At 45.0% G+C, this 27,871-nt stretch overlaps 3 protein-coding genes across 3 annotated transcripts; 2 read left to right on the top strand and 1 right to left on the bottom strand.

Annotated features, from left to right (window-relative positions):
- The first annotated feature begins 2,423 nt into the window (after positions 1 to 2,423).
- Positions 2,424 to 6,111, top strand: lrit3a (info leucine-rich repeat, immunoglobulin-like and transmembrane domains 3a). Its single transcript, XM_068740737.1, has 4 exons — positions 2,424 to 2,539; positions 3,524 to 3,990; positions 4,738 to 5,043; positions 5,132 to 6,111. The coding sequence occupies exons 1-4, from the start codon at positions 2,424 to 2,426 to the stop codon at positions 6,109 to 6,111; spliced, it is 1,869 nt and encodes a 622-aa protein (XP_068596838.1).
- A 2,377-nt stretch (positions 6,112 to 8,488) lies between these two features.
- Positions 8,489 to 18,376, top strand: egf (epidermal growth factor). The gene is made up of 23 exons (XM_068740657.1): positions 8,489 to 8,615; positions 9,414 to 9,613; positions 9,703 to 9,884; positions 10,199 to 10,426; positions 10,508 to 10,710; positions 10,789 to 10,902; positions 11,021 to 11,143; positions 11,748 to 11,870; positions 12,572 to 12,697; positions 12,912 to 13,048; positions 13,263 to 13,411; positions 13,502 to 13,606; positions 13,751 to 13,974; positions 14,219 to 14,386; positions 14,540 to 14,689; positions 14,767 to 14,922; positions 14,991 to 15,107; positions 15,264 to 15,388; positions 15,471 to 15,634; positions 16,820 to 16,984; positions 17,525 to 17,621; positions 17,728 to 17,824; positions 18,183 to 18,376. Exons 1-23 carry the CDS (start codon positions 8,489 to 8,491, stop codon positions 18,374 to 18,376), a joined length of 3,474 nt encoding a protein of 1,157 aa, XP_068596758.1.
- Positions 18,377 to 21,233: 2,857 nt separating this feature from the next.
- On the bottom strand, positions 21,234 to 27,677 carry elovl6 (ELOVL fatty acid elongase 6). The gene is made up of 4 exons (XM_068740161.1): positions 27,485 to 27,677; positions 22,358 to 22,489; positions 21,850 to 22,001; positions 21,234 to 21,730 (listed from the first exon to the last, which is right to left on the bottom strand). Exons 1-4 carry the CDS (start codon positions 27,565 to 27,567, stop codon positions 21,288 to 21,290), a joined length of 810 nt encoding a protein of 269 aa, XP_068596262.1. The 5' UTR covers positions 27,568 to 27,677; the 3' UTR covers positions 21,234 to 21,287.
- Positions 27,678 to 27,871: the final 194 nt, after the last annotated feature.

Here is a 27,871-nt window from a genome sequence, read left to right on the forward strand (position 1 = left end):
AAAAAAAAACCTAAAACATATATTTGCTAGATGTGCCAAGCCTGTTAAACAGGAAACAACGACTTTGAAATCTATCATCAAAGACATGATTAGAAGAATAGTGAGAAATTACGAGGGTTATTTCCTGACAATCTTGCCAATTTAATGTATTTTTAGGACTGTGAATGGTTTCTATTGTTTTTCAATCACAAGCCACAAAAGCACATGCAAACATTTCATAAGCCTTTTTGTTTTTTTAATCCTTTCTTAAAAGTGAAACTTTATAAATACTAAACTTCTGTTTTTGCAGGAATCTGCACTGTAAATACTGATATATCAAAGCTTACACATTCCTTTAGCGCTCAACCTGACATCAGCATGGGTCAGTCTGCTCCGCATCAATCAGTCTCGACCAAAAAGAATACCCTGACGATAATAAAAACTTGTTGGTGTCGTGGAACTCCTTGGTGGAATTATCAGATGTGAGAACAGTGTGTATCACAGTCCTTTTGCTCATGACATTAACTGTATTGCTGACACATCCGGATGCCACATGACTGCAATGCTGGCCTGGCATCAATTTGGTATCGTCACTATTTCCAGAACAAAGTTTCATGCACTTATTTGACCATTTCTGTGCCGTCTCTCTCTAGATGTAAGCGCATTAGTGTTCAACTCAAAGTTGGATTACCGTACTGTTAGTAAAGACTGTGAATTTAGATGTTTTTCGTGGCATGGACATGCATTAATATAGTCCCCTTGACTCAAAACTTACTTTATTTCACTTACTTTTCTTTTCTTTTACACCTCTGACTGTCTTGCTGGATCGACCCTTTGTTTACATGTGCAGTACTGAATCCTTCCCCACGCTTACCACGTTACGCTACCGATATTAGAGGCTGTAGTCTTTGAGTTGTGTCTATTTAGTTTGTGATGAGCGCTCATCCATGTCTTAAAACTAATACTTGTACCGACATCGCTTACTCTGTAATGAGAAAAAAAAATGCTTTCAGCCTTCTCCTCGTATTAGTCTTTTGTATTTTCACTACGAATGCTTAGTAGCAGGCTTTAAAATAAATCTGTTTTGTACATTCATGTGCCAACAGCTTGAAGTGGCTTATTTGACCTGTATGATCAAATTTGCTTGCATTAATAAAGTTCACTTGTGTACTTGTTATTAAATACTTCACGTCTCTTTTTTTTAATTAGTGAGCCTGAGTTGTAAAACATGAAAGGAGAGAAGATTAGACAGATAGAAATGAAACGGTGAAAGAAAATCAAGAAAAAAACATTTGGTAACAAACATCCACCACTGGGTGTCGCCCTTTCCTCTTCACTTCGATGAAAGAGCAGCAGCCAAAACCTACAAGACATACATTCTTAATCGCATTATTATAACATTAATGTGATTATGAAACCCTTTCAAACACTTCTGTTAATAATATTCATCAGTAATGTTATAATCACCAAACAACTGTACCGAGGATTTAAGAAAACAAATTAAAATCAGAGGCCAAAACACAAAATTGTGTGAATAAGGTAATTGGTTTTTAGCTCATTTTGATATTTAAATTGCAGGAAAACTGTCCTGTAATGTCTGGAAAGAAAACTTTTCTAGTGACGTAGCAAATTCTAAGTGGAACGCATGCCGACAACACAAACCAACACTTTTATACTGCATTTGTGAATCTAAAACGAGCTTGCAGCAAAGGTTGTGTGCATAAAATATGAAAGGTCTTATGTCTGATGTGAATATGGCATCTGCCGGTAAAGATGGGACCTCTTTCCCTAAAGCCACTGGTGCATCAAAAATAGTAAATCGCAGCCAGGGTTACACTTTGCAGCCTCGTGCCAGACAGAACTCACTCCACACATCTTCCACAAGGCCTCCAGCTCAATATTACATTTACGTTCAAGGAATTTCATAAGAGTCAGACGGACTTGCATCATAATATAAAGCTTTAAAAACAAAGATTCTTCATATTTGAGAAGCAAGTTGACAAAAATGGGTCAAGATAACAAAAGAGAAATGTCAAAACATAAATATGTGTCTCAGTGTGCTCAAAAACAGAAGTCTTTGATATGACTGGCGAGAGCATTTCTACAGCTGAACAGATCTTTTTTTTAAATGTGTGGCTGGAACACATGAGGGGGGAAACCTCTCCAGAGCTATCTGATTAGTGCCGTGTCGCCCTGCCTGACCCTTTCAAACCCACGAAATCCTCTGCTAATCTGCACGCACACCCACTCGATCTAACAGGTCACCTGTACTGTAATTAGCCCTTCAGCCTGAGCTCTGTTGTCCCTTATGGATGTTGGATGCTCTTTCACTTTTTCCCAGGTGATATTTGTCTTTTTTTTTTTTTCCTGAGGCGGGGGGGAGAGTAATTCTTCAGGCCCTCGATGAGTCTGGATGTCTTTTTCCCTGACCTCTGGATGAAATCATGCATCACTTTCTCTACGTGCATGCATTCCTGTGCTGCCTCAGTGTGGCTCGCTCCTTCTGCCCGTCTCAGTGTTCCTGCGTCGTCCACGGTCAAATCGACGGAGTCGGATCCAGGTAAATTTCACTGAAAGTAAATTAAACTAAATGTTGTGCATTTGGTTGACAATTGCAGCATAGTTGCATCGCAAATCTGTCTAATTGGACACATGACTGTGAATAATTACATCAGTGCGTTCCTGAATATGGAATTAAAATACAGATCAGTTTATTTCTAGAGGGAATGGCGACGTGTGATAACAAGCGCAATGTTGAAAACAAATCTAATTCTGTTAATATTCACTTCCATTGTGCTGCAAATGTTTTAAAAAAACTATCGAAGGTCCACATATCCTGTGAAAAAAAGTAAGTAGATCGTAATTCACTGTAGTACTGAGTACTACTGACCTGTACTGATATAATGTACACTGTCAGGATTGACACTGATCCATTTATCTATGCACAAGACCTAATGGCCGCCTGCAGCGTAACCTCATTGGGTAAAAAAGAAGAATTCTAACACCAAGGGTAATGTTTCAGATGAAATTTAAGCTTGTTCTCCTTTCAAGAGTCGAGAACCTCGTTTATTTTATACAAGTCACACCTGAGAATTCTTCAACCAATACCACAATGAAAAGGCCAGATTTCTCACAATACCATTAAAGAAAATAAAATCACATCTAACGATTACTTTAGAAGCAACTCCTCATCAATAAATGTCGCTTCAATTGAGGAAAAAATCCTCAAAGATGACATTTAATCAAACTTCACTTTCATCGTGAAAACCCTCCGCTTGGTCTGGCCCGGCGATGTCACCGATGGCATCACAAACATAAGACATGTTGAGGGGTTCACCTCTCAAACAATTGTCCAACATTGTAGCTCTTATAAAAAACGAACATTTGGAAGTAAGCGCAAATGAAAATTTAACAATATTGAAGTATTGCAATAAAAGTAGTTCAGATCCGCCGAGCGTGCATCGGCTTGAACTTTCACAAACATGTCATTCCCACAGGATATGTGACCATTTAATAACTCCTGTATCTATACATTCACTTGTAGATCTGTGCTCTGCAGTGATCCAGACATGTCTGACATCCCTCTCAACGTTCCCGTGGATACAGTCAAACTTCGCATTGAGAAAACCGCAACACGGCGAATCCCGACGGAAGCTTTTTATTATCTGGTGGAGCTACGCTACCTGTGGATTACTTACAATTCCATTACCTCTGTGGATACGGGCAGTTTCTACAACCTCAAAGTGCTCCACGAGCTGAGGCTGGATGGAAATATGATTTCCATCTTCCCTTGGGAGTCGCTGAAAGAGATGCCCAGGCTGAGGACTCTGGATCTGCACAACAACAGGATTTCTAATATTCCCACTGAGGCGATACCGTTACTCCTCAACATAACCTACTTGGATTTATCCAGCAACAAATTAGTCACGATATCCTCAAATCTCATGGATATCTGGCCCCCATTTAATGGAGCTCCTGCCTCTGCCAATACCGCCCAGAAAGTTGTGCTAGGTGAGGATCAAGGCCTCGGTTGTTCTGGATGTTAGAAACTAGGGAGACTGAATCATTTTATGTTTTTATTTAGGAGGTGACGTTTTGATTTAAAGTAGGGCAAACCAGGAAGATTCAAAGTCAAAAATCAAAGAAGGCGGCCATGTTCACTCGTCTACCTGAAGGAGAAGCCGGATTAGAGAACCATGTGCAAAGAGCTTCTCTGGCAGATCCTAAAAACCACTTCCTGCTAGTCCTATATAAGAGATGACAAGATATGGCATTCTCATTTATCGCCTGCACTCATGTGAAGGCTAAACTAAAAATGCTGTATAAATGCAGAAAATAAGTATTAACAAGTGACATGGCTTTTTTTTAAATGCTCAACTCCATCCCAATGGAGACTGCATGAAGCCAGAGGAATGCTTCCTTATTCACACATAGATTACAAAGTGTTACAACAGAGAGACTAATGGAAAGAGCGTGCTGCCACCAACCGAAGGGCAGCTAGGCCCAGCTTAGGTGCTTGGCCACTAAATCAAGCTAATCTGGTTAACCGGCTTGCACTTACCTAATGTGTGCAGCAGGTGCTCCCAGCAGTTTGAAAGGAAGTACATAATAGCTTCACCATCACAGCGTTTGGATTTCATTGTCAGTACCATGCCCGACCTGTATCATCTGTTCCATTACAGTATAGCTTTATTTAAATGGATAATGCATGACGAAACAAGCAATTTCCCCGATTTGTCTAATCTGTTTCCTCTTCAGGCCTCCAAGACAACCCCTGGTTCTGTGACTGTAAAATCTCCAAGCTAATGGAGCTTTCCAAAATGACGGACACCCCGGTGGTTTTGATGGACGTCTCCTTGACCTGCGCTGAACCAGAAAATCTTGCGGGCGTACTTTTTCAGCGTGCTGAACTCGACAATTGCGTCAAACCGTCAGTCATGACTTCGGCAACTAAGATCACGTCTTCTTTGGGCAGTAATGTTCTCCTGCGATGTGACGCCACGGGATTTCCAACGCCGACCCTTTACTGGGCAAAGTCAGGCAGATCCCCGGTCAACAACACAGGTATGTATTACACACAGGCGTCAGGAATGATAGGCAGTACACGTAAGACACATTAAAGAGACTTGGAATGTTTTGTCCCACTATGTAGTCCAGGAGTCACCTGGGGCGGGAATCAGATGGTCCATCCTGAGCTTGTATGGAATAATGTACAAAGATGCTGGAAACTACAGCTGCAAAGCAAAGAACGTTGCTGGCAACGCAGAAGCCACAATTTCTCTCTCGGTTGCTGGCACCATCAGGACGACCCGTCCTCCACTCAGTCCGAGCGCTGAAACCATCCGGGACACGACATTCACTTTACCAACGGATATTCCAGACTCCGCCATTACGACCTCAGCTCTCCCTAAAACAACAACACTATCGCCTATCCCTAGGAAGCCGAAAAGTACCCCACATAATGTACAGAACAGCCCATCCAGACAGGGAAAAATAATACAAGGAGGTGAAACGAGCAAAAACGGGAAAGCCTCAAAGTCCGTTAAAGATCTCAAGATTGTTGAGGAAACAGCGGACACGGCGGTTTTGCTCTGGACAGCAGATGGGTTAGCAAATGATGCCCCTGTCAAAGTGGTTTATTCACCATATGGCGAGGATGACACTGAAAGGACAGTGGAAAGCAGCGCCGGCAGTGGGAAGGTTTTCATGGAAGGATTGTCCTCTGGAAAGCGGTACTCCGTTTGCCTCGTAGCCAAAGGGAGTGCGGGCGGAACAGATCCTTGCATTGACTTTGACACGTTGGGCAATAAGGGCAGTCAACTATTCATTATCATAAGCGTGATTGCTTGTGCATTGGCTTTGCCTCTTATTGCAATGTTGGTCTACAAGATTCTTGCTCTCTACTGCAAGGGACGTAGCACAAGTTTGGATGAAGAAGAGCTCGAGAAGGAGAGCTATGTCAAGTTTGAGACGATAACAATGAAACAAAGGACCTTGAACGCTCATCCGACAGAGCTTTGGGCGAGGAGACACACTCGAGAATCGGAGCGGATGCTCCTGTGCTCCAGGTCGAGCATCGACTCCCAGATGACCTATAAAAGTGACAGTTCCAGGTCTGAGTATCTCTGCTGAGGCCACAGATCTGTGGCCATGGTGAAAACACATCATATGAAGCAGTCTTTGCATGCCTTTTATTTTGTGGTGAATGTACTATAGAATGTAAAAAAAAGACTTGCATTTAGAAATGTGTAGTTACCTTGGTAACATTCCCTGGCGGTGTTTGGGGTGTTCAGATCAGTTAATCGCTGATATTCTTTATCCATATACTTATTTATTCTGGAGCCTTATATTGATAAAGACCTTTGAATGGTTGCCACGACAACAAAAGGAGCTTTGTCGGACTTATACTGTATAGAAATAGAAGTTCTAAACAGTACAACGCTGATTCCTTAAAAACCTTGCTTCACTAAAACAAAAATAAATCCTTTTCGACACCTACTCCATTGAAAACGGCACGAAAGTGGTTTGGATTTTGTTCGTTTGACGCCAAAAATACAAGTTTTAAACACTTAAAACCTTTCGGAATCAGGGTTGTGCCACATGGTGAGCCCGTCTGTTGGTGGCGTATGGTGATTGGGGTTAAGGCCAATGCCAAAGTGTCACAGATGAATATTATGCGGCGTCAAAGTATCCGCTTTCCCTTCACATTTCCAACATCATTGATGCTTCCAGCATCGAGCTGATTGTTGCCTTAACGGACAAGGAAGTACCGTCGATGTGTTTGATTGGGACTGATGAATACTGCCTCTTTCTATGTTCTATAATTGTCTATAAATAGTCGTATATATATGTTTTTAATAAACCAAAATGTGATATATTCTATTAGTGTACTTTGTATTTATTTTTGCTGATCCAGCTGATCCTGAAAATCAATGGGTCACAGCTGTCCCGCTCCCTGAACACTTGAACAGGCGTTGCAGTAAATCCTGACGAAATGACAGGTGGACCTGAGAAGCTGTTGCCATGGATACGTCTGCACCACCCGCGATATGCGCCTGCAGCACCAAGTAATCTCCGACGGCAACAACCAAGCCGCTCTGACAAACAGCTTGTACGGAAGGGATGGATAGAGCTATGAATAGAGAGACTAAAAGGAGGGAAGGAAGGGTTGGAGCGCTGCCAGAAGGAAAAGAGACACGAGGATAGAGGGAGAGAAAAGACAAGTACATTCAGTAAACCTCCTGATGCTGATTTTTTTTTCTGTCATTCCAAAACGGCACGGAAAGAAAAAGCACAGAGACCAACTGGAAATAAGATTCATCTCTGCTTTAGAAGCTTTAAAGTTGCATCACAAATCCCCCCCCCCCCCGGCGAATCCGACTTTGTGCTATTGTGGCGATCCAGTGAAAAACAGGCCTGCAGTCAGTCACAGATTTAATTATAACCAGGCAATTCACTTCTATCCTTTTGCGTGTTCGTCTCCAATATCATTTAAGGATTATTGATTATTTGCTGGTCCTTAAGGTTCGGCGGGTAAAATCGTGGGAAAGGGCTCGAGCCAGTAGGACAACAACATCAGTCTGGAAACAAGGCGGCAGTCTCTGCAGCGTGAATCTCCTCCGACTTCTCTACGAGGTTACCGCTGACGTCGGCGCTGACAGCATCCTAGTCACGGAACGCATGAATAGAGGGTTTAGTTTGCGGAGTCTGTTAGTTGTTCTCCTGGGTAAAATGAGGACAAACAATTTAGGGATAATTTGCTCCACTCCTCTGCCGATGGCTATAAATTAGTCATTGTGCCGATTCCCTGGAAGCCGGAGGATCTTCAGCAGCAGTCCGACCGAAACAAGAGGCCCAACAGAGGGACTATTGTGCTTGTGGCATGTTTCGGTTATGATCAGATTATAATTGTATGAGCAAACAGCTTAAGAAAGGGGGAACAAATGTCATTTTTGTGCCACTACAATGTGAGAAAGTATTCGTTTTCTGTTCAAGGTGATAATCTTATGCAATGTCCGTCCCCCAATCGCCAAGTTCCAGACACAAAACCTCGGTCGCAGCCACATGCCATCCACATTCAGAAAGGGGTCTGGGTTGTGGGGGGGGGGGGGGGGGGGGGGGGAGTAAGACCTGCTCCAACGCCGGACCAGCATGTGCAAAATCTACCACAGGGGTGTCAGGAATTTCAATCTTTGCTTCCAAAACAGATTGGCAGCCTGGGGGCCAAAGTTGGGAGTGACCAGGATCCCACACAATGTTTCTTGTCTTTTTTTGAGCACTTCTCTTTCAGCATTGCCCTCCAGCTCCACCTCTTCATCGAAGTGCTCCTCTCTGCAGCGTGACACCCGCCGGCATGCCGTGAGCCGGTGTCGTGCACGAGGATGCCGACGATCCTGAAACAAGCATCGCTTATTTTTGGGGGACTTCTTGTGTGCCGGCGCTACCAGAGGGAATGCCTGAAAGCGAGTGACTAAATGCGGCTCCCAATCCGGGGATAGAGTGTGGGATCATGTTGGCCGTCACCATCACCGCAGCGGTGATCTACTGCTTGGTGCAAAGCTCTCCGGCCTTGGCCCTCGGTACGGCATGTTGGGACGAACGCCTGTCGAGAGCAGGGAGGAACGGCAGCTGTGTGGGTAAGTTGGACTTTATCTTTATCTCGGATAAATCCTCTAACAGTACACGTTCTTCATGTAAAGGTCAAAGCTCGTGGTCGTCTATTTTATACCTCCAAGATGCCCTCACACCTCCAGCCACTGGAAATCGGTCACACTCTCAAGGTGGTATCAAGACATCAGGATTGAGCGCTTTAAAAAACATATTCTACATATCTAGTTTTAAAAAGATATTTTCCTCAGACACATTTAGGATGGAAACAGGTATGTGTGCACTAAAGAATTAATATCAATAATTGTATCATATTTATATATTTTATTATATGTAATATAGATTTCCTTTTTTATTAACTGGTCTCTTAACAAAAATAGGGGCGAGCAATGAGCCAGAAAACAACCCATCACATTTTAGTGCAGCTCTAAAGTGAGTAGAAAATATTTTCAACTTAGATTAACATGGAAAAATAGTATTTTTAAAAAAAAATAAAGGTTTGCACAGAAATGTTAGCATGACAATCATGTTTCTCTGTGAAATAAACTTGGCCTATGGGGTCAAGAACTATGCCGACCACCACGTGAACTTGTTGATTAATGATTCATCGGGACGCCTCCTAGCAACCGTGGCCATCTCATTTCATTCTGATGTTTGTCCGTCGTTCCTCATTGTTTTTCTCATTCCGCGGAGTTAAGGGCCGTATCCATGGCTGCACACGACAATGTTATTACCGTGATGAACGTAGACACGGATTTATCACATAGACAAGTTTTGTCAAAGCTTAGCGCACGCTACTTCCATGTCCCATGTTGCATTTCCTTAAGCTCCACAGCCCTTCGTGATCTTCGGGCACGGTAAAGCCATTCAGCGGATGGACCTGGACGGAAAGAACCGCAGACGGCTCGTGGCAGGGTCGGCGAGTTCCATCCTGCTCGACTTTCATTTCAGAGAAGAGACGGTTTTCTGGGCCGACCTCCGCGCCGGGGTCATCTACAAAGCCTCAGTGGGCGGGGCACACAGACAGGTGATGGTGTGACCGACTCAATGCTAGAACATTACCTTTTTCTTTCTCTCCCTGCATTGGTCTAATTCATTTGAATGTTTGCCGTCCAGAAACTGTTCTCGTCCGACAGAAACGTCTCCGGCCTCGCCGTGGACTGGATTTGGGGCGGCGTCTATTGGACCAGCGGAGAAAAGGGAAAAATCACGAGGATTGATCTGAACGGGAAGAACGCGAGAACCCTTTTAAGCCACTTAACCCATCCGAGTTCTGTCACGGTTGACCCGACCAGCAGGTAATCCAGTCTGCTTTTTATCATATGGATGGAGCAGAGCGACCGACCCGGCTCCTCACATGATTTATACTTCTGGCATTCCGTTTGAGTGTTATTATAAATGTTGCACCTCCCTCCATAAAGCATGGCTGACACAGATTGACTTTCACACACACACACACACACACACACACACACAGTTTGCCTTCAGCAGAAGATTAAGTGCGTTTTGGTTCAGCAAACTGACAAGCAGACGCACCAAAATGAAAAACTGGGAGGCAGAGGCATTTATTCACGTGTTCCTAGTTTTGAATATTAGCACCCATATTGTGCAGGTTCCTTTTTTGGCTGTCTGGAGGGACGACTCCGAGCGTCCAGCGATCCGATCTGACGGGTCAGATGAAAACCACGCTGGTAAAAACCACCGAGCGCCTACAAGCGCTGTCGATTGACCGAGGAGAGAAGAGACTGTTCTGGGCTCAGTTCGGCCTGCAAGGAGAAAGCGCCATCGCCTCCTGCGATTACAACGGGAACGCCGTGCACATCGCAGACCGGCCCCTCCGGTGAGCGTGCCGTACGGTTATGCCTCATTTAACTTCTTGTTAAACCTGGACTCAACGCCTGCTTCTGTCTCCTCTGGTCAGACCTCAGTCGCTGGGGATGTCCGTGTTCCTGGAACGCTTGTACTACACCGACGCCGCATCCCGGGTCGTAAAACAGGTGGACAAACACTACGGCGGCAAACCACGGAGCGTTAACGTAAAACCAATGGCCAAACCGCCCGTCGACGTTAAGGTGGTGCATCTCCTCAACCAGCCGATGGAGGACCCGCAGTCACTCGTTCCAGGTTCGCTGGGAAACGAGCGCACGCACGACTCAAAGGAAAGACTTGGATTAACGTATCACCGCTGACCTTTTCAAACAGGTTGCGACAAAGACAGTGGAAGTTGCGTCAGCGTGTGTTCCAGTCTGGAGGAGCGAGGAAGTTGCAGCTGCAGCAAAGGCTTCGCTCTGAACAAGCAAGGAAGCCATTGCGAAGGTCGGATCGTCTTCCACTCGGGAATGGGGGGGGGGGGGGGTCGCAGAATGGAAAAGTATCGAATGAAAGCTTCCAATATAACACAGAAACGTTACCTCGCTGTCTGCGTTTGCCGTAGACGTGAACGAATGCTCCCTCTGGAACCACGGCTGCTCTCTCGGTTGTGAAAACATCCCAGGGTCCTATTTCTGTACCTGCCCTGAAGGATACGCCCTCCTTCCAGACAGGAAGACGTGTCAAGGTACCATGGAAACGAGCCGCTGCTCTGTTGTCTGCAGCAACAACAATAAGTTCTTCTTTAGTCAACAGACAGTCAGACAGTCTAATATAAAATGGGAATTTATAGAAAATGAAATATTTAGTTGATCGGTGGGATTCTTTTTCATCCATCTACGCAACTTTATTCACAACACATTAAAAACACTTCATGAATACTAGATTATTCTAATCTCACAGCCGTGAGACCAAAGCAACGGGGAAGGCTCACAGGCACAATGAGATTTGACGATGAGCTGACATTTGCAATAGGGAACATGTCTGGTCAGCAGCTTTTGGACGTCTAAGCTGTTTAAGCAGGCGACCTTTGCCAAGGTCCAGAAACAAACATGGTGGCGAGCTGCAGGCCAGACGACGGCGATGGCAACGGGTGCAGCGTTTGATCCAATCAGGAGCGGGACAATCATCTCCAGAGATAAATAAATGCTAAAGTTTCAGATTGTAGAAGATTCGGCTCATCCCATCTTTCAGAATTTCATATTTATATATAGAATTCATCTTTCCTGCTGGAAATCTATTTTAGATATATGATTCCTGCCTGTTTCAACATATACTCTTTTAATAATCAGAGATCGTACCATGTGAGGGAAACATCACAACGTGTGGCCAGGGATGCCTGACAACAGAGGAGGGTGATCTCTGTGTGTGTCCCGAGGGATCTTTACTTCAGGAGGATGGACAATCGTGCACCGGTACGGCCCGCGCTCGAGTTATCGCCGCCAAGGAGGTTATGCTTTTGACGGGGTTTGTCCGTCGGTCTGTTTGATTGTCTGTTGGCAGGATTACAGGAAAACCGCTGGGTGGATCTCGATGGAAAAGAAATCTGAAGATGGGTCTTGGTCCAACTTAGATCCCATTAAATTTTGAGAGCGATCCGGATACCAGTCTGGATACAAAAAAAACTAATCCTGATTTTCCCCATTTACTTATAATGGAGGCTCATATCCTGCAAAATATGCATTCAATTCACTCACCAAAAATCACAACCTTAAAGGGGTCTGATATAAACCATCATGAAGAACGTCTTCTGGTTCCGATCCAGAATGAGGTCAGGAACAAATATTACATTTTAATATTGAAACCCATTTATGGATTCAAGAATCATGGTTGGTGTGTAAAGATACCAAGAACAATATAGAACCCTTTGATGATGATCCAGATCACCGTGTGGACGGTGTAAATCCAATTAGATGGGGAATGAGTTTTTGGTGGAGGTCTAGTTTTTTCTAGTTTATTCTGAATCGACGGTGACAAATTTCTGTTTTCCACATTTATTCTCTTTTTACTTTCCTGCAATAGAGGAACAGGGAAAATCAGGAGAGATGATCTATCTTTTTATACCATGTTGTTGAGTCTTGAAATGAGTGTTGATGTGAAGTTTATCTGCTTGCAGGCTGCTCTTCTGCAGACAGGGGGGGCTGCAGCCAGCGCTGCACTTCCATCTCCCCGACTCGATGGCAGTGTGATTGTCTCCTGGGCTACCAGCTCCATCAAGACGGCAAACAATGCATTGCTTCTGGTGAGTCATGCTATGGGAAAAAAAAAAAGCCCATCCAGCTGAGGCCGATAGACCCACACAGATAAACCCCGTCTGTCCATTCAGGCAGGCTTTCATATTGTTTATCTGGCATTTAAACAGAGCAGAAAACAACAAGCCCAAATGCAAATACCAGGTTTAGTGGCTTCAAGTCCACCAGAGTGAATCTGTTCATAAAACAGTGTTGTTTTTTCAGGACCTCCACCTTATCTACTACTGGCCGATCTGGTGGACATAAGACAAATTAATCCTGACGGATCTGGGGATCAAACTCTTGTGGAGGAGCCCAGAGGAGCAATCATAGCTTTGGACTTCGACCCTGTCCAGGAAAAGGTAAGATAAAAATCCTTTTCATATTTTTCAGCAGTTTATATTTAATGGATTTAAACCGTGCTCTCAGCGTCGAACTGATGTAGATTGTGAGGATACTTAGCGACACCTAGTGGACAGGGAATGTAATTCGATGGCCTGACTTAAAAGGAAACCATTATTAATTGGCATGTTCAATATTTCATACATTACATTTTGTGTTTTAATTTAAAAAAAGGTGTACTTTGCAAGTACGAGCCAGAAGACCGTCGAGCGGGTCGATTTGAACGGCGGAGCCAGAGAAGTTCTCGTCTCTGACGGTTTGGGCTGTCCAGAAGGACTGTCGATCGACTGGCTCCACCGCAGGATGTACTGGACCGATAAAAGGTGTGGAGAGCTTGCAGGGACTAAAATACTGCACAACGGACAAGAAGAAAACCGGCAGGATTTATACTCTGTGCATGTTTGTCCTTCCAGTAAGGCGACTGTCGACTGCAGCACCTTGGCTGGACTGAGCAGAGAGACCGTCGTACGCGAAGGACTGGAAAAACCAAGAGGAATCGCCGTTCATCCTTTGGCGAAGTGAGTGTGGCAGGAGCTGTAGCAGCATTAGCATTCTAGCTTCGGTGGAGTAATTGTAGATTTCTAGTTTTAACCTCTAAAACACTTACATGTACTTTTCCATGGAGATGCTGGAGGTTCTTTTGTTTCGTTTTGAACTTTGAGGATGTTGTTCTGGACGGATATTGGCTCCCAGCCCGCCGTGGAAAGGGCCTCCCTGGAAGGGAGGGACCGCGTCGTCATCGTGAGCGCCGACCTCGCCTCGCCGAGCGGCCTGACCATCGATTTCTCCGAGGACCGTCTGTTCTGGTGCGATCAGAGGAGGGGTCTGGTGGAGACGGCCGCCCTGGATGGTTCCGGTCGACGCGTCCTGTTAGAGAACCAAGTAGGTGAGGCTTGTGAGACTCAGACACGTATGAATTAACTGGATTGACTCAAATCTGGATTATAATACCGTCACTTAGAAAGATTTTTCTTCCCATTTGAGCAAAGAACCTTGAAAAATACACGAGAGTCTTAAACGCTCACTAAAATAACCTGAATTCAACTTTTGCGAAAGCAAAGGACACAGAATCCCTCCGACCAGGAAACTCTTTGTGAACCCGCCCCTTCACGCTTTTCTGACCTATCCAGGCCGACCTTTTGACCTCGCCGTATTTGAGGACAGGTTGTGGATATCGGATCGAGAGTTCCAGCAGCTGAGGAGTGTACACAAGCGTACTGGGAAAAAGCTGCAGCGTATCCGTGGCAACATGGTCCAACCAGCGTCCCTTGTGGTGGTTCATCCCCTCGCTAAACCAGGTACAGATGTTTAAATATGAATAATTATTCGGCTGAGCTGATGATGACACCATCTTTGTGATGAACGCGGGTGGACCAAAGCAACAAAACGATGACAAGCAATGTGTCCATCCGAATAGTTCTGATTTTCCAATTGTTATCTTCCATTTTCAGGGGCTGACATCTGCCTTCACTTGAACGGAGGCTGCGCCCAGGTGTGCGAAAGCAAACTGGGACTCGCCCACTGCTCCTGTCTGCCACGCTACGTCCGATTGGCCGATGGGAAAAGTTGCTCACGTGCCGACACTTTGAACCGGACGGCAGGTGATTTTTAAGCTGTGAAACTTGAGGGCACCACTTTTGCCGACTATGGATGTTAACTGCCGGAATTTGTCGCGTAGACAGTAAATCCAGCGCTGCGACGTTCCTCGAGAAGAAAACGGTCAACGACGAGGGCGCGCCGATGAACGCGCCCGGGCTGCCGGCGGAACCAGAGGATAATCCGGGCCCAGACGCAGGCGACGAGCCGACGCTCTTCACGGACACGATGGTTTCAGGTAACAGAATACACGTGGCCATTCTTCTAACGGAAGGCCTCGATTCCTCACGCCTCCCTCTCCGTCAGACCAGAATGAGTGTAACCGGCCGCGCTGTGGCGTGAACGCACTTTGCATGCTCGAGGCTGGCAGCCCAACCTGCCTCTGTGGAGAAGGTTTTACGGGCGACGGACAGTCGTGCGTGGGTGAGTGTCTCCGTCCCGTGCACGTAGCATGAACTCACACATCCCACAGAAAGCCGATTAAATTCCATCCCCCGTGGGTTTGGAATCAGATTTTGGTACAGGTGTGTTTGTTCCACCATATTTACTGAGAGGGAGTCTTCCCTCCGTTTGTTCCAGACATTAACGAGTGTAAACAAGAAACGCACAACTGTGACAAGAACGCAGAATGTCAAAATACCGTTGGGGAGTATCTCTGCAAGTGTCTGGATGGATACCACGGCAACGGGACGACATGTCGAGGTGTGTCCCTGCTTTTTACAATGCATAGAGTTCTAATTAATAGATATAAATATCATCGGATTATATCTCTAATCTGATCAAGAGTGGGACACGACTTCGGCGTGGACGACAACCATCAGACAGGACAATGTCCCCTCTGCACAAAACAACAGCAACTCGGTGGAGAGGTGTCCCCCCACCCACGAGTCCTACTGTCTGTATCAGGGCGTCTGCTTCTACTTCCCTGAAATGGACTCCTACGCTTGCAAGTAAACAACCTCCCTTGGGTAACCCTTCAGTCGTCTGACCCCTGACCTCTCAGCTTCACAGTTTACTGACATGTCGTGAAAAGGGTGACTCTTCAGTTCTGTAGCAGATGAGTCCACTTAGAAAAGCACAAAAGGCACAGAGGTTAGAACCCCACGCCTCCCCCCCCCCCCTCTCCTCTGTTCTATTTTCTGTTGCGTCTCAGACCAACCACTAGATGTCACTGTTGCCCCATGATTAGAGCCGTGCCCTCTGACAAAGAGGGGAATTAATACCGAATGAAGCGCTTCATCAATGTAAACTATTTTATTTAAAAAAATACACTAATTCTTGCATCAACATTTTTGACATGTGATGATGATTATTATTATTTGTTACTCCCTCAGAGTTTAAACAAGGCTCAACGTCGTTCTTGGGTTTTAACAGCCATTTATGATGATGATGATGATAAATGATGCCCAAACATTGTCGCCAGAACTAAACAAAGTAAAACAAAGACTTAAATTAACCTACGAAAATAAAACGAATTGACATAAAATTACAAATAAATGCACAAATATGAAAATAACAGACTTAATTGGCTTCACGTGAAGCTCATTAACAAGGAACAGGCAAACGAACTGTACCTCATTCGCCACAAAGACTCCAATGGAGTAAAGACGAGGTTGCACGACTTCTCAAAAGATTCGTTTTACATTTCTCGGCCCAGTTCTAATGAATTGTCTCTTTGCAGACATTACAGGTAGAGGCTAGAGCGCCTCGTGTGGCTCATGAAGTGCGCAAATAATCTCTTCCCCGGGGGGTAACGCGAACAAGCGGAAGTTAAATTTTGGTTCCCCCCTTACATGTATGTTTACATTAATATTTTTAACTAATTGTGAAATATATTAGATATGCTTTGGACAGCAGCTACATTATTATTATTATTATTATTGTTATATTATTATTATTATTATTATTATTATTATTATATTAATACTAAAGCTTTTCTGCCCATTATTCACATAGCATATATGCATATATGATGATGTTTATATGTTTAATACCACTGAGTCACTAAATCTGAAGTAAGCAATTAATCAATATGCGACATTGATCCTGGTGATGTAAAATTACACACACAAAAAATGCCTGAGCTCTGAATATTTATTGTTCAAGAATGACCAGAACTTTGTGGAACCCTTTAGTTGCGTGTCCGGCTACATGGGGGAGCGCTGCCAGTTCAGTGACCTGGAGTGGTGGGACCTTCAGCAGGCTGAAGAGGAGAAGAAAAGGAACGTGGTGGTCGCAGCCTGCATGCTGGTCCTGGTTTCCCTGCTCTCCATCACTGCCTGCATCACCTATTGCTACAGGTGAGAGGGAAGAAGGAGGTAAAGAAGGGCCAAGGCGTATAAAAGCAGTTTGTAGAAATGCAGGAAAGACCTTCCCCATCCACATCCTAATGTTTGGAGCCTCTGCAGCATGCTTTCAATGACATGCTTGATTTAGCTTGTTCTACAGCAATTACACACAAAAAATAGGTCATTTCTCTGATACAAAATGGAGCCGCTGATGTATGACCCCAGTGGAAATGCTACAAGGCAATCGCTCTGGTTCAAATTGCCTTCTGCACTTGACTGCAAGTACATTTACTGCTGGCAGTTTCTGAGTTTGATGATGCACTTTATCTCCTGTGGCCAAAAAACCAGGGTTAGACATAATGTTTGTGGAAAGCAGCTCAAATATCTGCAGATTGTTTTTAGTGAAAGAGAAGGTGAAGGGCATTCCACACAACACTTGCATGGCTTGGTAAACATTTTAATTCCTCGCAAATATATGTATATTTACATGTTAAATTATGAGTTGACTGCATTATAAATTAGAATACCGCACTTTTACTGTCTTCTGTGCAGAACTAGGAGATTCTCTTGTAAGAATCCGTCGATGGATAACATGAGTGAGCCCAGCATGGCCGAGGAGAGCGTGTCGGAGACCACCAGCATGCCTCAGGTGAGACCATCCCGGCCGAGCTCTGCCATGAATGCATCTTTAAGTACGGGAGATATGGCTCAACAACTGCTTCCAACTCATGTCAAACCACTTCCTGAATTTGAAGTTCACCGTGATGGCGGAAAAAGGTGGGCAAGGAACGGTCATCCCCACCATGGGCTGTCCCAGGACAGCTGTCTGTCCGTCCTGCTCTTCAGAAGCAGGTACCAAGAACAGATCGTTTTAGATACCGTCATTACTGTCAGAGTCATCCCACTATTTTATAATGGCATATCTCAAAGTTGGCGTGGTCAGTCAAAAATGCATTTCAGGCAAGTGCCGAAGACATTTTATTCCTCGGCCACGCTGCATGGCTCCCACGATTCCCCAACCCACCTCCGATACAGCCTGATATTCAGTCTGGAACCTCTCAAGAACTCTCGGGGCAGGTTTTTCACAGAGCTAACACGTTATGAGCTCACCAAAAAAACGGTTTCAGCAATCTCCAAAAACTGGTTGGCCAGTTGAAAATCAGCGTTGATATTGTTGATTTCTGATTGTTCATTTGTTTGATTTTGCCAGGTGACAACGCCTCGTCTGAAGATTGTGGAACATCATCCAAACACAACAGAGGCTGTGAGTGTTCAACGGCGTCGGCTGCCATCGAGGACGCCGCCCAAACGGGCAACGACCGCTCGAGTCCGTCCTTGTCCGGGTCGTGTACGACCTTCAAACCGGCTCCAATCTCCCGGACTCCCCACTTCAGCATCTCCTGATTCTTAGTCGATCCGGAGAAGCAAAATGAAACTCAGCACCGGAGAGAAATACTTATCAGAGAGAGCGTTACAAAATCAATTAGCAATTCTGACGGACGTGTGGCACGTGTATGGCATGCACAGTCTTCTAATGTTCATTCATTAGCAGGAACACTTATAGAACACAACAGAAAGAGAAGTCCAAGTTAACAGAACGTTAATACAAAATGAAATAAAAATTACATTGGGATTTGGAATGAATTATTTTAGCCAAAAGTAGCCTGTATGCTATGTAAAATAGCCCTAAAAGTTTCAATGTTAATTATATCAGAATGTTATCAAGTGTTGTAGAAGCAAAAAGCAAAATGAGGGTTTGATGAAAAAAAAGAAAAAGCTTGATTTCCATTTGTCTAGCATTAAACTGAGATTTTCATTTGAATTTTAGATTCAAGCCAAGTCCTTTTAACCCTTATCGCTCAAAACAACAGAATGTTTTAGACCTAATAACCGTTAAGTTTATAGCCGATCTATATTTGGTTACGTCCCGCAGTGCTTCTTCAGAGCTCTCGACCTCTCAGCATCAAAGATCTCTTTTCCATCGCTCCAGTGATGTTGGTGCCGCCGCCGCCGCCGCCGCCGCCCTCCACCACCACCATCCCATCTGTCCATTTCTATTTCTGTCTCAAGGTTGACTGAGAATTGTTAATAGGAGGACCAGCTACCTCTTTTGTTTCGAGGCACCAGCAGAAAACAAAGCACTTTAACTGGAAAACCATCAGAGGCCACATTGATATTGATTGTCCCGGCAAGACACACTTAAATCTATATATTGGCCTCTATTAGGGTTAACAGACGGGTTAAGGCACCAATCTAAACGGGAGCAGATAAGCCTTCAAGTAAAGTTCAAATTGGGCACAAAGTCAATTTATCTTGTATTACTCTTCAATTGGGGTAACGGGGGCCAATAGTCGCTGCCACGGGTAACAAGGGCCCAGCGAGGGAAATACCGAGTTTTGAGAGAAGGTTTCTGTAGTACCGGTGCCAAAAGAGCAGTAGCTCAATTTGAACGTAAGAAATAGAAGGGAAGCCAACTGTTCCATCACCATATTCAGCCAATGTTCTGCTCGAGCCATCTGTTGTAGGTATGAGCTTTAAAGTTTCAGTTTTGGCTTCAATACTTCGGAAATAAAATCAGGTACGTGACGGGAAGGGGAAAATCTGTCTAAGGTTCATACGAGAGACATAATTACAAAAAAGGTTAAAAGAGCACGCACTTAAAAGTTCATTCAAAATGTACCTGCAGCTTCTCTGAGCTAATTTTGTATTTTCTTCTGCCAGACGGGGAAAGCTTTGCTTTATCACTCACATCTCAATCTCAGCCTGGAGAACAGCTGATGGGGGGGGGGGGCTAAAGAGGGACTCAAAACTTTCCTCTGGATCCTTCAGGTCGCTATTTGGTCCCTCCAGCTTTTGATCAGGAAAGAGGAAAAATTACTTGGCAAAGATTCAGGAAGATTTAAAATCTAATGTCTTATTGATGTCCTGGGTGGATGTTGACACAACCTGTAATATATAATACACTTATTTAGGAAACATCTATTTTTGAATCACAATCTTTCTTATCCAAACATTTTTTATGATAATTGTATCCTATTTATTTATATAATTAGAAAATAACCACATAAATTCCCGATGCTGTTGTGTCTTTCCTCCAACAGATGGCGACATTGTTTAAGAGAAAGTCAAGCAAGGTAGAAATGGCGATGCAATGACGTCATTGGCAGTGGCTGTAAATTAAAATTGTTTACTTATGAGTAATGAAAAATAATCTTCTTTAAATTGACTGGATTTGATCTGGATCTGATTGGCCAGACTTTAATTCCCCTCTTCCTCATAATTTTGACACTTCGTCAACCTTCCTGCTTCCTGTTACCATTTTCAGATATTTACCTCGTCCGTGAAATATTGATGGAATTATTCAGTCTTGAACAGACTTTGCGAGAAAAATATTTAGAATTGAGTCAACTCAAAATATTTCGGATAAAGAACAAACACCACATTTCATGTTTTAGCACTTTGTTCGTACATTAAGTTTTTATTTTATTTTACATTGACACAGTGCAAATGAATAGCAAAACAGACACCATTATGGATACACACAATTTGTAAAGTCAATACAGCAGATTTTTAACAATTTGCATGTTTAGATTTTTGTATTTATTTTTTATCCTTCTGTTTAACATAAACTTGTCCTTCACTGGTAGGGAAACTTGAATCAAAAGCTTTTTAAAAGTCTAACGTCTGGCCGTCCCCCCCCCCCGCCCGAGTGGTCGGCGACTTCTTTGAGGTCGTTTCATGCTTTGAAGCGGGGGCCATGTCAGCATCCGTTTCCCAGCACGCCCGTCAGCGGTGCGATCATCTGAATCGGTCATTTCATTTCGTACCGGCTGGTGTTAAACGCGTCGACGTTCTCTTGATATGCACATTATATTAGGAAAGAGTTAAGCTAAGACCTGAGAAAATATCACATTTAGCAATGTAAGACACAGACGACACGGAGCCGTTCACCCCCCCCCCCCCCCCACCGGTTCACATCGACACGGAGGAGCTTCACAAAGTCCCCTCCAGTGTTTCAAACGTTTCTTCAGACGGGTGGAAACAAAGCAAGACGATTTATTTCTCACGAATACCACGTAAACATACACGAGGGGCATTTTGATTAATTTATTCCTTTGTCCTTTAAATCTTAAAAAGGATTCATCTTGATCTGGAAAGGAGCGTTTTAAACTGTAGGCTGACAAACAATCATTCCCCTTTCATCCCAACAACTCTTTGGACCGCCCCCCCCCCCCCCCCCAAACCCCAACTGATTCTCTCAAACCACAGGTCCCTGCTCTCCACCCCTTCGTCTTCATCGCCTCCCTTTACGCATCTACTTCATCTTCCTGGGCTCGGCAGCGGTCGACGGTTTAGACTTGCTAAAGTAGGCCTCGACGAAGAACTGGACAAAGAGCACGAAGTAGCTGAGGTACATGAGCGACGACCACACAATGTTCTGCATGTGGGACGGACACTCCTGGCCCTGCTGCATCCACGAGTACACCAAGTAGTTGACCACGCAGCCCATCAGCATCTGGGTGATCTGGGTCAACGTGATGAACATGGCGAACTTGCGCGACACCTTGAAACCGGCCGCCCGCAAGGCGTAGTACGAGTACATGACGGCGTGGACCAAATAGTTCATGGTCATGAACCAGCCGCCGCCGGCGACCATGTCTTTGTAGGAGTACCAGGAGTAGAGCAGCACGGTGATGTGGTGGTACCAGTGGAGGAAGATGAGCTTCTGTTTCCTCAGGACGATGAAGAGCGTGTCACCTGAAGGACGGCGGGAGTTCATGAGGAGGAGGAGGAACAAATGAAGGAGGTACAGAGTGAGGCTGGAACATCTGAACGGCATGCCAGGAAAGGAAGTCTCTTAAAACGTCGCCTCTTACCCAGTTCTGGAGCTTTACTGAGTACGAAGGCGTACGCCCAGAACTTGCTGACGGGTCCGTTGTAAAAGCTCTGGTCACAGACGGACTGTTTGAGCCCTTTGATCATGAGGATGTTAGTCATGTAGCTCCCGGTTCGGATGGCACCAAATATACTGGGAGGACAGACACGAAGCAGACAGAAGACAGACGTCGTAAAAGCGGCGTGATGTTGGATTATGGCGTATTATAATCCGATTTCGTTTTGATCCGAGTCGACTCGCAGCAACTCCGTGGAAGCTAAAGACGATCTCTACAAAGTAGAAAGAATAAACTATGACCTCGCATCGTAAGCAGCGTACGTGATACGCGGCTGCATTAACGGGACCGCCTAGCATCGATCTAAAGCAATACAGATTACAGCACCGGAGATATTTCTACCACACAACAGAAAATCCAGAGGGGGGTGTTTGTTTCCCCCACCTTGGTCCATTCTTATTGGTTGCTTTCAGTCATCTAAACCCTTTCTCACCTGAATACGGCGAGCGTGAGCGACCACAGCACCAGCGGTTTCCTCAGCTCAAACTTCTCCCTCTGTTTCATGACGCGCCGGCCGCCCAGGATGAAGGCGGCGTAGAGCGCGGAGTAGAGGAAAGACTTCTTCCTGGAAATGCAGAGAGACTCGTGTGTGATTTCTTTCACTATGTTACCACAAAAGGTATCGACAAGAGTCAAAAAAAGATACTCGAGGTAATGATTAAACTTCTGGAACAAAGTAAGGGAACGGAAATAGAGTTGGAATGACATCACTGTTTCTCAACTACACGAGAAGGAGGGGAGAAGAAAGCATCACGGAACGCAACGTAGCCGTTTTGAGGTCAAAGTTGACATTCGTTCATTCATTCAATGAGAGTCGCACACAAACACACACCTCTTCTCACTTCCCAGGTCACCCCCACCCACTCCCACCTCACTCCACCGTCCCGTCTCAAACCTACACTTGGGTTCCTGCCGCTTCCTTCTGAAGGGTCCAAATGCAGATGACATACGAGGCGGGAGCACGACTATCAGACAGATGAGGAAAGAAGTCAATACGAGCACAACAGCAAAATCAAACAGGACTAGAAAGGAGGGACGAAAGACGGGATCCTGATTGACGCTGCCGCTCGCCTGCACCAAGAAACGGGCCAGAATGTCAGATCGCATTTGGGGAGAAGCAACGCGGAGCAGGAACAGGATCAACAGAGATTTCTCGCTTGCCGTGAGGCTTTGCAACATCTGATTTCCTCCAGCTGAGATGTTTCCCCTCCGTATAAAAGCAGCTTCATTTGGGGGGGGGGGGAATCGAATAAACGGAAATTGAACATTTGTGTCTGAAATGTCTTTCTCTCGAGCGTCGTTGGATTCACACGCTGGGGCGCCGTCTCAGACTTGTTCCTGCTGTTGCCACATCCATTAGATCTGAGATACAAGACGGAGCAAATAAAATGGATTTACAGAACCAATGGAACGTCTACTGCGTCCTTTTAACGCAAACGGCCACAGATCCAGCATTAATTCAAGTACAACACGACAACACAACACAGGAGCGTGTATCGTTGTGGCTGGAGGTGTAGACGCTAGAAACAGGATGCTCATCCCATCCCCTCCCCCTCGGAGGGCGCTCTAAAGCCTCTGGATAACCTGCACTGGGACTCGGATCTGTATTAGCCGGTCGTTATGTAATCCCGAGTTCGCAGTCTGCATGCCAGCGTCTCACCGAGGTGCGGGTTCTATTCCCTGCTACTGCTGGGCGTCCATCATGGGGGAAAGGCAATCAGAGTTGCTATTCCACCACAGAATAAGGCCTAGAGGTGCTGCGAGTAGGAATAATCTCTTTCATGGTGCACCCAATATAATCCAGGGAGCAACGAGCCCTCCGGACCTGGAGAAGGCGCAGATTTCAAAATGACTTCAAAAAGACGGCCTGTAAGACTGGTTCATCCTGCGTCTCAAGCACTCAACGGCACAACGTGCACACGCCCAGGGCGTAGATATGCATGACTAATAAAATACCATTACATACGGCGTAGTTTCAAAGAGTGTTTGCATGCAAAACAAATCCAAGATGGCTACATTGATGTTAGCTGACGCTTTTAACCTCCCAGCACACAAATGACGCTGATCTTATGAGACGTGCGGCCCCTCGTGCACCGGGGCGTAATCTGGGTTAAGAAACGTGACGCACTCAGCCATCAAGAAGACTCTGGAATCTCACTGAAATTATTAGGATTTCTTTTTCTCACCCAACAAACTCACAATTCCTGCCGTTTGCTTTCATGTCATCGCACTTGATTTGAGGCAGGACAAAGGAATGTCCTCCGTATCTGTATGGTAATCTGTGCATCAAATGTAGGCCACAGGGATTAATATGAAACAGTAACAGCAGCAGCTTAACGCGGCGCTCAAACACTGTATTAACCTGATATCTTACAAAGCATTCATCGCTTCGATAAAAAATGTTAAATGAACTATCTGCAATATATTCCCCACTGGGGCTTTAAATGATCCTTTCTTTGTGAGCCGCCTTGATTTTGTTTGTCCACAAATAACGTCACTCCTGTTAAAAAAAATTAAATACAATTACAAATATTATTGAAACCGATCTGGCGATAGGGTAAAAAAGGAATGACGTGGAACGGCGAAAGGTAATAATACGAACAGCGATGTCTCATTTGGTCGGCAGAAACCCAGAAGAAGTGAAGAACGGGATCACCACGGGGATCCCAGGCAGCTGGAAGGCTTAATAAAAGGAACGAGGGCGAGGGAGCCAAGAGAGATTCAGCAAATCAACGAGTGGATCGAAGGCAACAGATCTCGCTTTGGCTCCGAAGACCAAACTGAGTAACGTCAAAATTATCAGTTTTAAATCCAAGGAAGATTTTCTGCATCATCCAGAAGCAGGTCAAATGTAACGCCAACACAAATCCAAAAGGCCGATGCTCACTGTAATCAACTTACACCAGTAAAATACTACACAACAATCTCCTACGAGATCATTTTCATCCTGTCAGTGAAAAGTCTGTCAAATACTACCTCTCAAATCCTGTCCAAAATGTACAAACGTTACACCAAATCTAGTGACTTGGTGTTATTATTTCACACAGTGCGTTCCAGAACATGGAATCAACGAGCTTATCGTGAAACCTTGACGCGGACGCCGTGTCCCACACTGCAGACGCCGTTATCTGGGAGCTGCGTATTATTTCTGTGGGAGAACGCGCTGTGCGTGAAACAATGCGGATCCCGTTTCTCTCCGTCGTTTCCGTTGAGACGTCTCGACCTTCTACATTTATCAAAAGGCGTTTTCTTCCTATCGTGCGAATTAAAGCGCAACGATTCGGGAGCTGCGCGAGTAAATTCACGGAAGACAGTGGGTTTGAACGGAACAAATTAGTGCGTGTAAGCCAGATAACAACATCAGCACACCTTAAAATGTGTTGCAATTCTGGGTTAGTGATGTCACAGCAGGTATTTGATCAGAGTAAAAACAACAAATCTGAACGGGGCGGTCACCGCAGTAACGGTTGAACTTTAGCCTCCTCCGCTGCACGTGGACAGAACTGCTGCAGGCATGCAGGAGCGTTTTATTAACTTCTTCAATCAAATAAATCGATCCATTCATTCACGAAACGACACCACTTCCCCTACGGCAGTCCTATTAGACAAGTAAAGTTAGTACTCGTACTAATATTGCTACTTCACCACAGCTTTTATACCCACTACTATTTTGAAAAGGACCACTCATTAACTACCAAACTCCGGCTGCCTTTGTTGCCAGGCAACAGAAGCATCGTGATGCAAGGGCGAGGATGAAAAGAACTGGAGCGATTCTCCGCAGGCCCTCGTCTCTGTGCTGAGATTAACTTCACAACACGGAGAGAAATCAGCTCGTCCGTTTCTATTCTCAGCCTCCACACTCCAAACTGGTTTCCTTCTTCACGTGCACAAAAAAATGCAATAAAAGCACGCCTTGCTGCTCCCTGTTCATCATGAAGTCGATGAACAACCAATCATATTTCTGCTGTCGCTGCCTAATATCAGCCGGCTGCAACGGGGCAGCTGGGAGGGGGGGGGGGGGCTCCTCTAACAGGAACAGCCGAGAGAAGTCAGCACAGATACGCTGCTTCGTGATTGGCTAATACTCTGTCAGCAGACATCAGAAGGTGAACGTTATTGGCCGGTTGTCAGTACCCAGGGTAAGAGACAGCACCTACGCTCTCTCGCTCTCTTTCAACACACATTTCATTCCAATGAATAAGAACTATCAAAAGTCTGACGTCAGCACAAAACAGGATGTTAAATTAAACTTTTTACAGAAGCCAGATGAACTTCCTGCTCAACGTCTGCTGCTTTTACACGCACACAGAGCCACTGAATGTTCAATGAAGCTGAAGACAACTTTACACACGACTCAGTTTGTTTTGGCTTGATGTGGCAAGTAACAATTCACTCTTCTGTGCGGTCATGCAGCTTGTAGTCCCATTGGACCCGCCTGGAAACTACAAATGAAATGCATCAATGCACATGTTTTACAAAGCAATGTTAACTATTCACAGCAGCAGCCATGGAATATCAGTAGCCTTGCAGACACTGCCCTGAGCAAACAATGACTGAGAGATTTGAATTTTCTTCTTAAATCAGTCCTCAGTTCCGCCAAGAATTCTTATCCTACACAGATTGTCTAGTTTCATTTGTAAGTCCTCTGATTTAAAAGAAAAAGCTGAAACATAAACCTGAGGTTTACTTTAACAACCAATTGAACATTTCAATAATTTTCTGACAAAGAAATGCCGCTGCCTACTGTAATAGTTAATAGTAACTACTAGAAAAATACTAAGTAATAGTTAATAGTAACTACTAGAAAAATACTAAGTAATAGTTAATAGTAACTACTAGAAAAATACTAAGTAATAGTTAAAAGTAACTATTAGAAAAATAAGTAATAGTTAATAGTAACTTCTAGAAAAATGATAAGTAATAGTAACTTCTAGAAAAATGACAAGTAATAGTAACTTCTGGAAAAATGATAAGTAATAGTTAGCTTGGTAACAACATGCTACACTTGATGCCTCGTCATTCCACTGTATTAGCTTGAGTCGTTCATCTCTCGAAGGAAGAAACCACTGGATGAATGCGGGGGGTGTCTTTTACCATCCTTGGGGGGGCCCCGGCTCGGTTCAACACGGGTCCGATAGAGACACTAAACAGATGAGGGAGAGTTGGAGCAACATGGTTGACCTTTACAATAGCCGCTGCAAATGATAACTGATGCGGGGGAGAATAAATCAGGGGCATTCAAGGGCAAATCCTCCCCCCGAGAAAGACGAATAATGTAACAGCGCGGTGTAAATGATGCTCAGCGCGCCGCTCGAGCGTCAAATTCGCACGCGGCAAAAATAATAAAAAGGGCCTGTTAATTTGTTCATTTTCAGAAGGGCAAGCGGTGATTTGCGGATGCTGACAGCGAGGCTGACATAATAGGATGCGGCGAGCTTTAATCCCGGTGATGCTTGAGCGGTCTACAACTCGCATTCTGCCTCGGCCGACCCGGCGCGTTGAATTTGACGCTTATTCCCAGGTGGGATTTCCGTCGTTCCGTCGCGTCTCGCAGCCTTACCAGTTCTCCTGCATCCATCGGATGGCTTCGTCCTCGTTGAACTGCCTCTCGAACTCGTACTCTTGCAGCGCGAGCACCGACATGCTGTCCGTGTTTCCGTTAACACCGGTGGAACCAAAACGACGCCCGGTTGTGTTTATGATTTAGTGTTTTTTCTGGCGACCAGTGATTAGCATCGCTTCGCGCCACCGAGAGGACCCCGCCGTTGTGCGCGAGCCGCGAGCAAACGCGGAACACTCACCGTGTCGCGGCCGCCCAAGGCCACACCCTCTTCCTCGAGATGGCGGCCGCAAGGTCCTAACGCCGACCCGTATCCATCCCCTCATGTCAAAATCAAAGTCACTTCATTTCCAATTCTGAAGACATTGAGTTCATTGATGAGTAGAA

This window comes from Brachionichthys hirsutus, chromosome 6, assembly GCF_040956055.1.
Source record: "Brachionichthys hirsutus isolate HB-005 chromosome 6, CSIRO-AGI_Bhir_v1, whole genome shotgun sequence".
In the NCBI taxonomy this organism is placed as follows: Eukaryota; Metazoa; Chordata; class Actinopteri; order Lophiiformes; family Brachionichthyidae; genus Brachionichthys; species Brachionichthys hirsutus.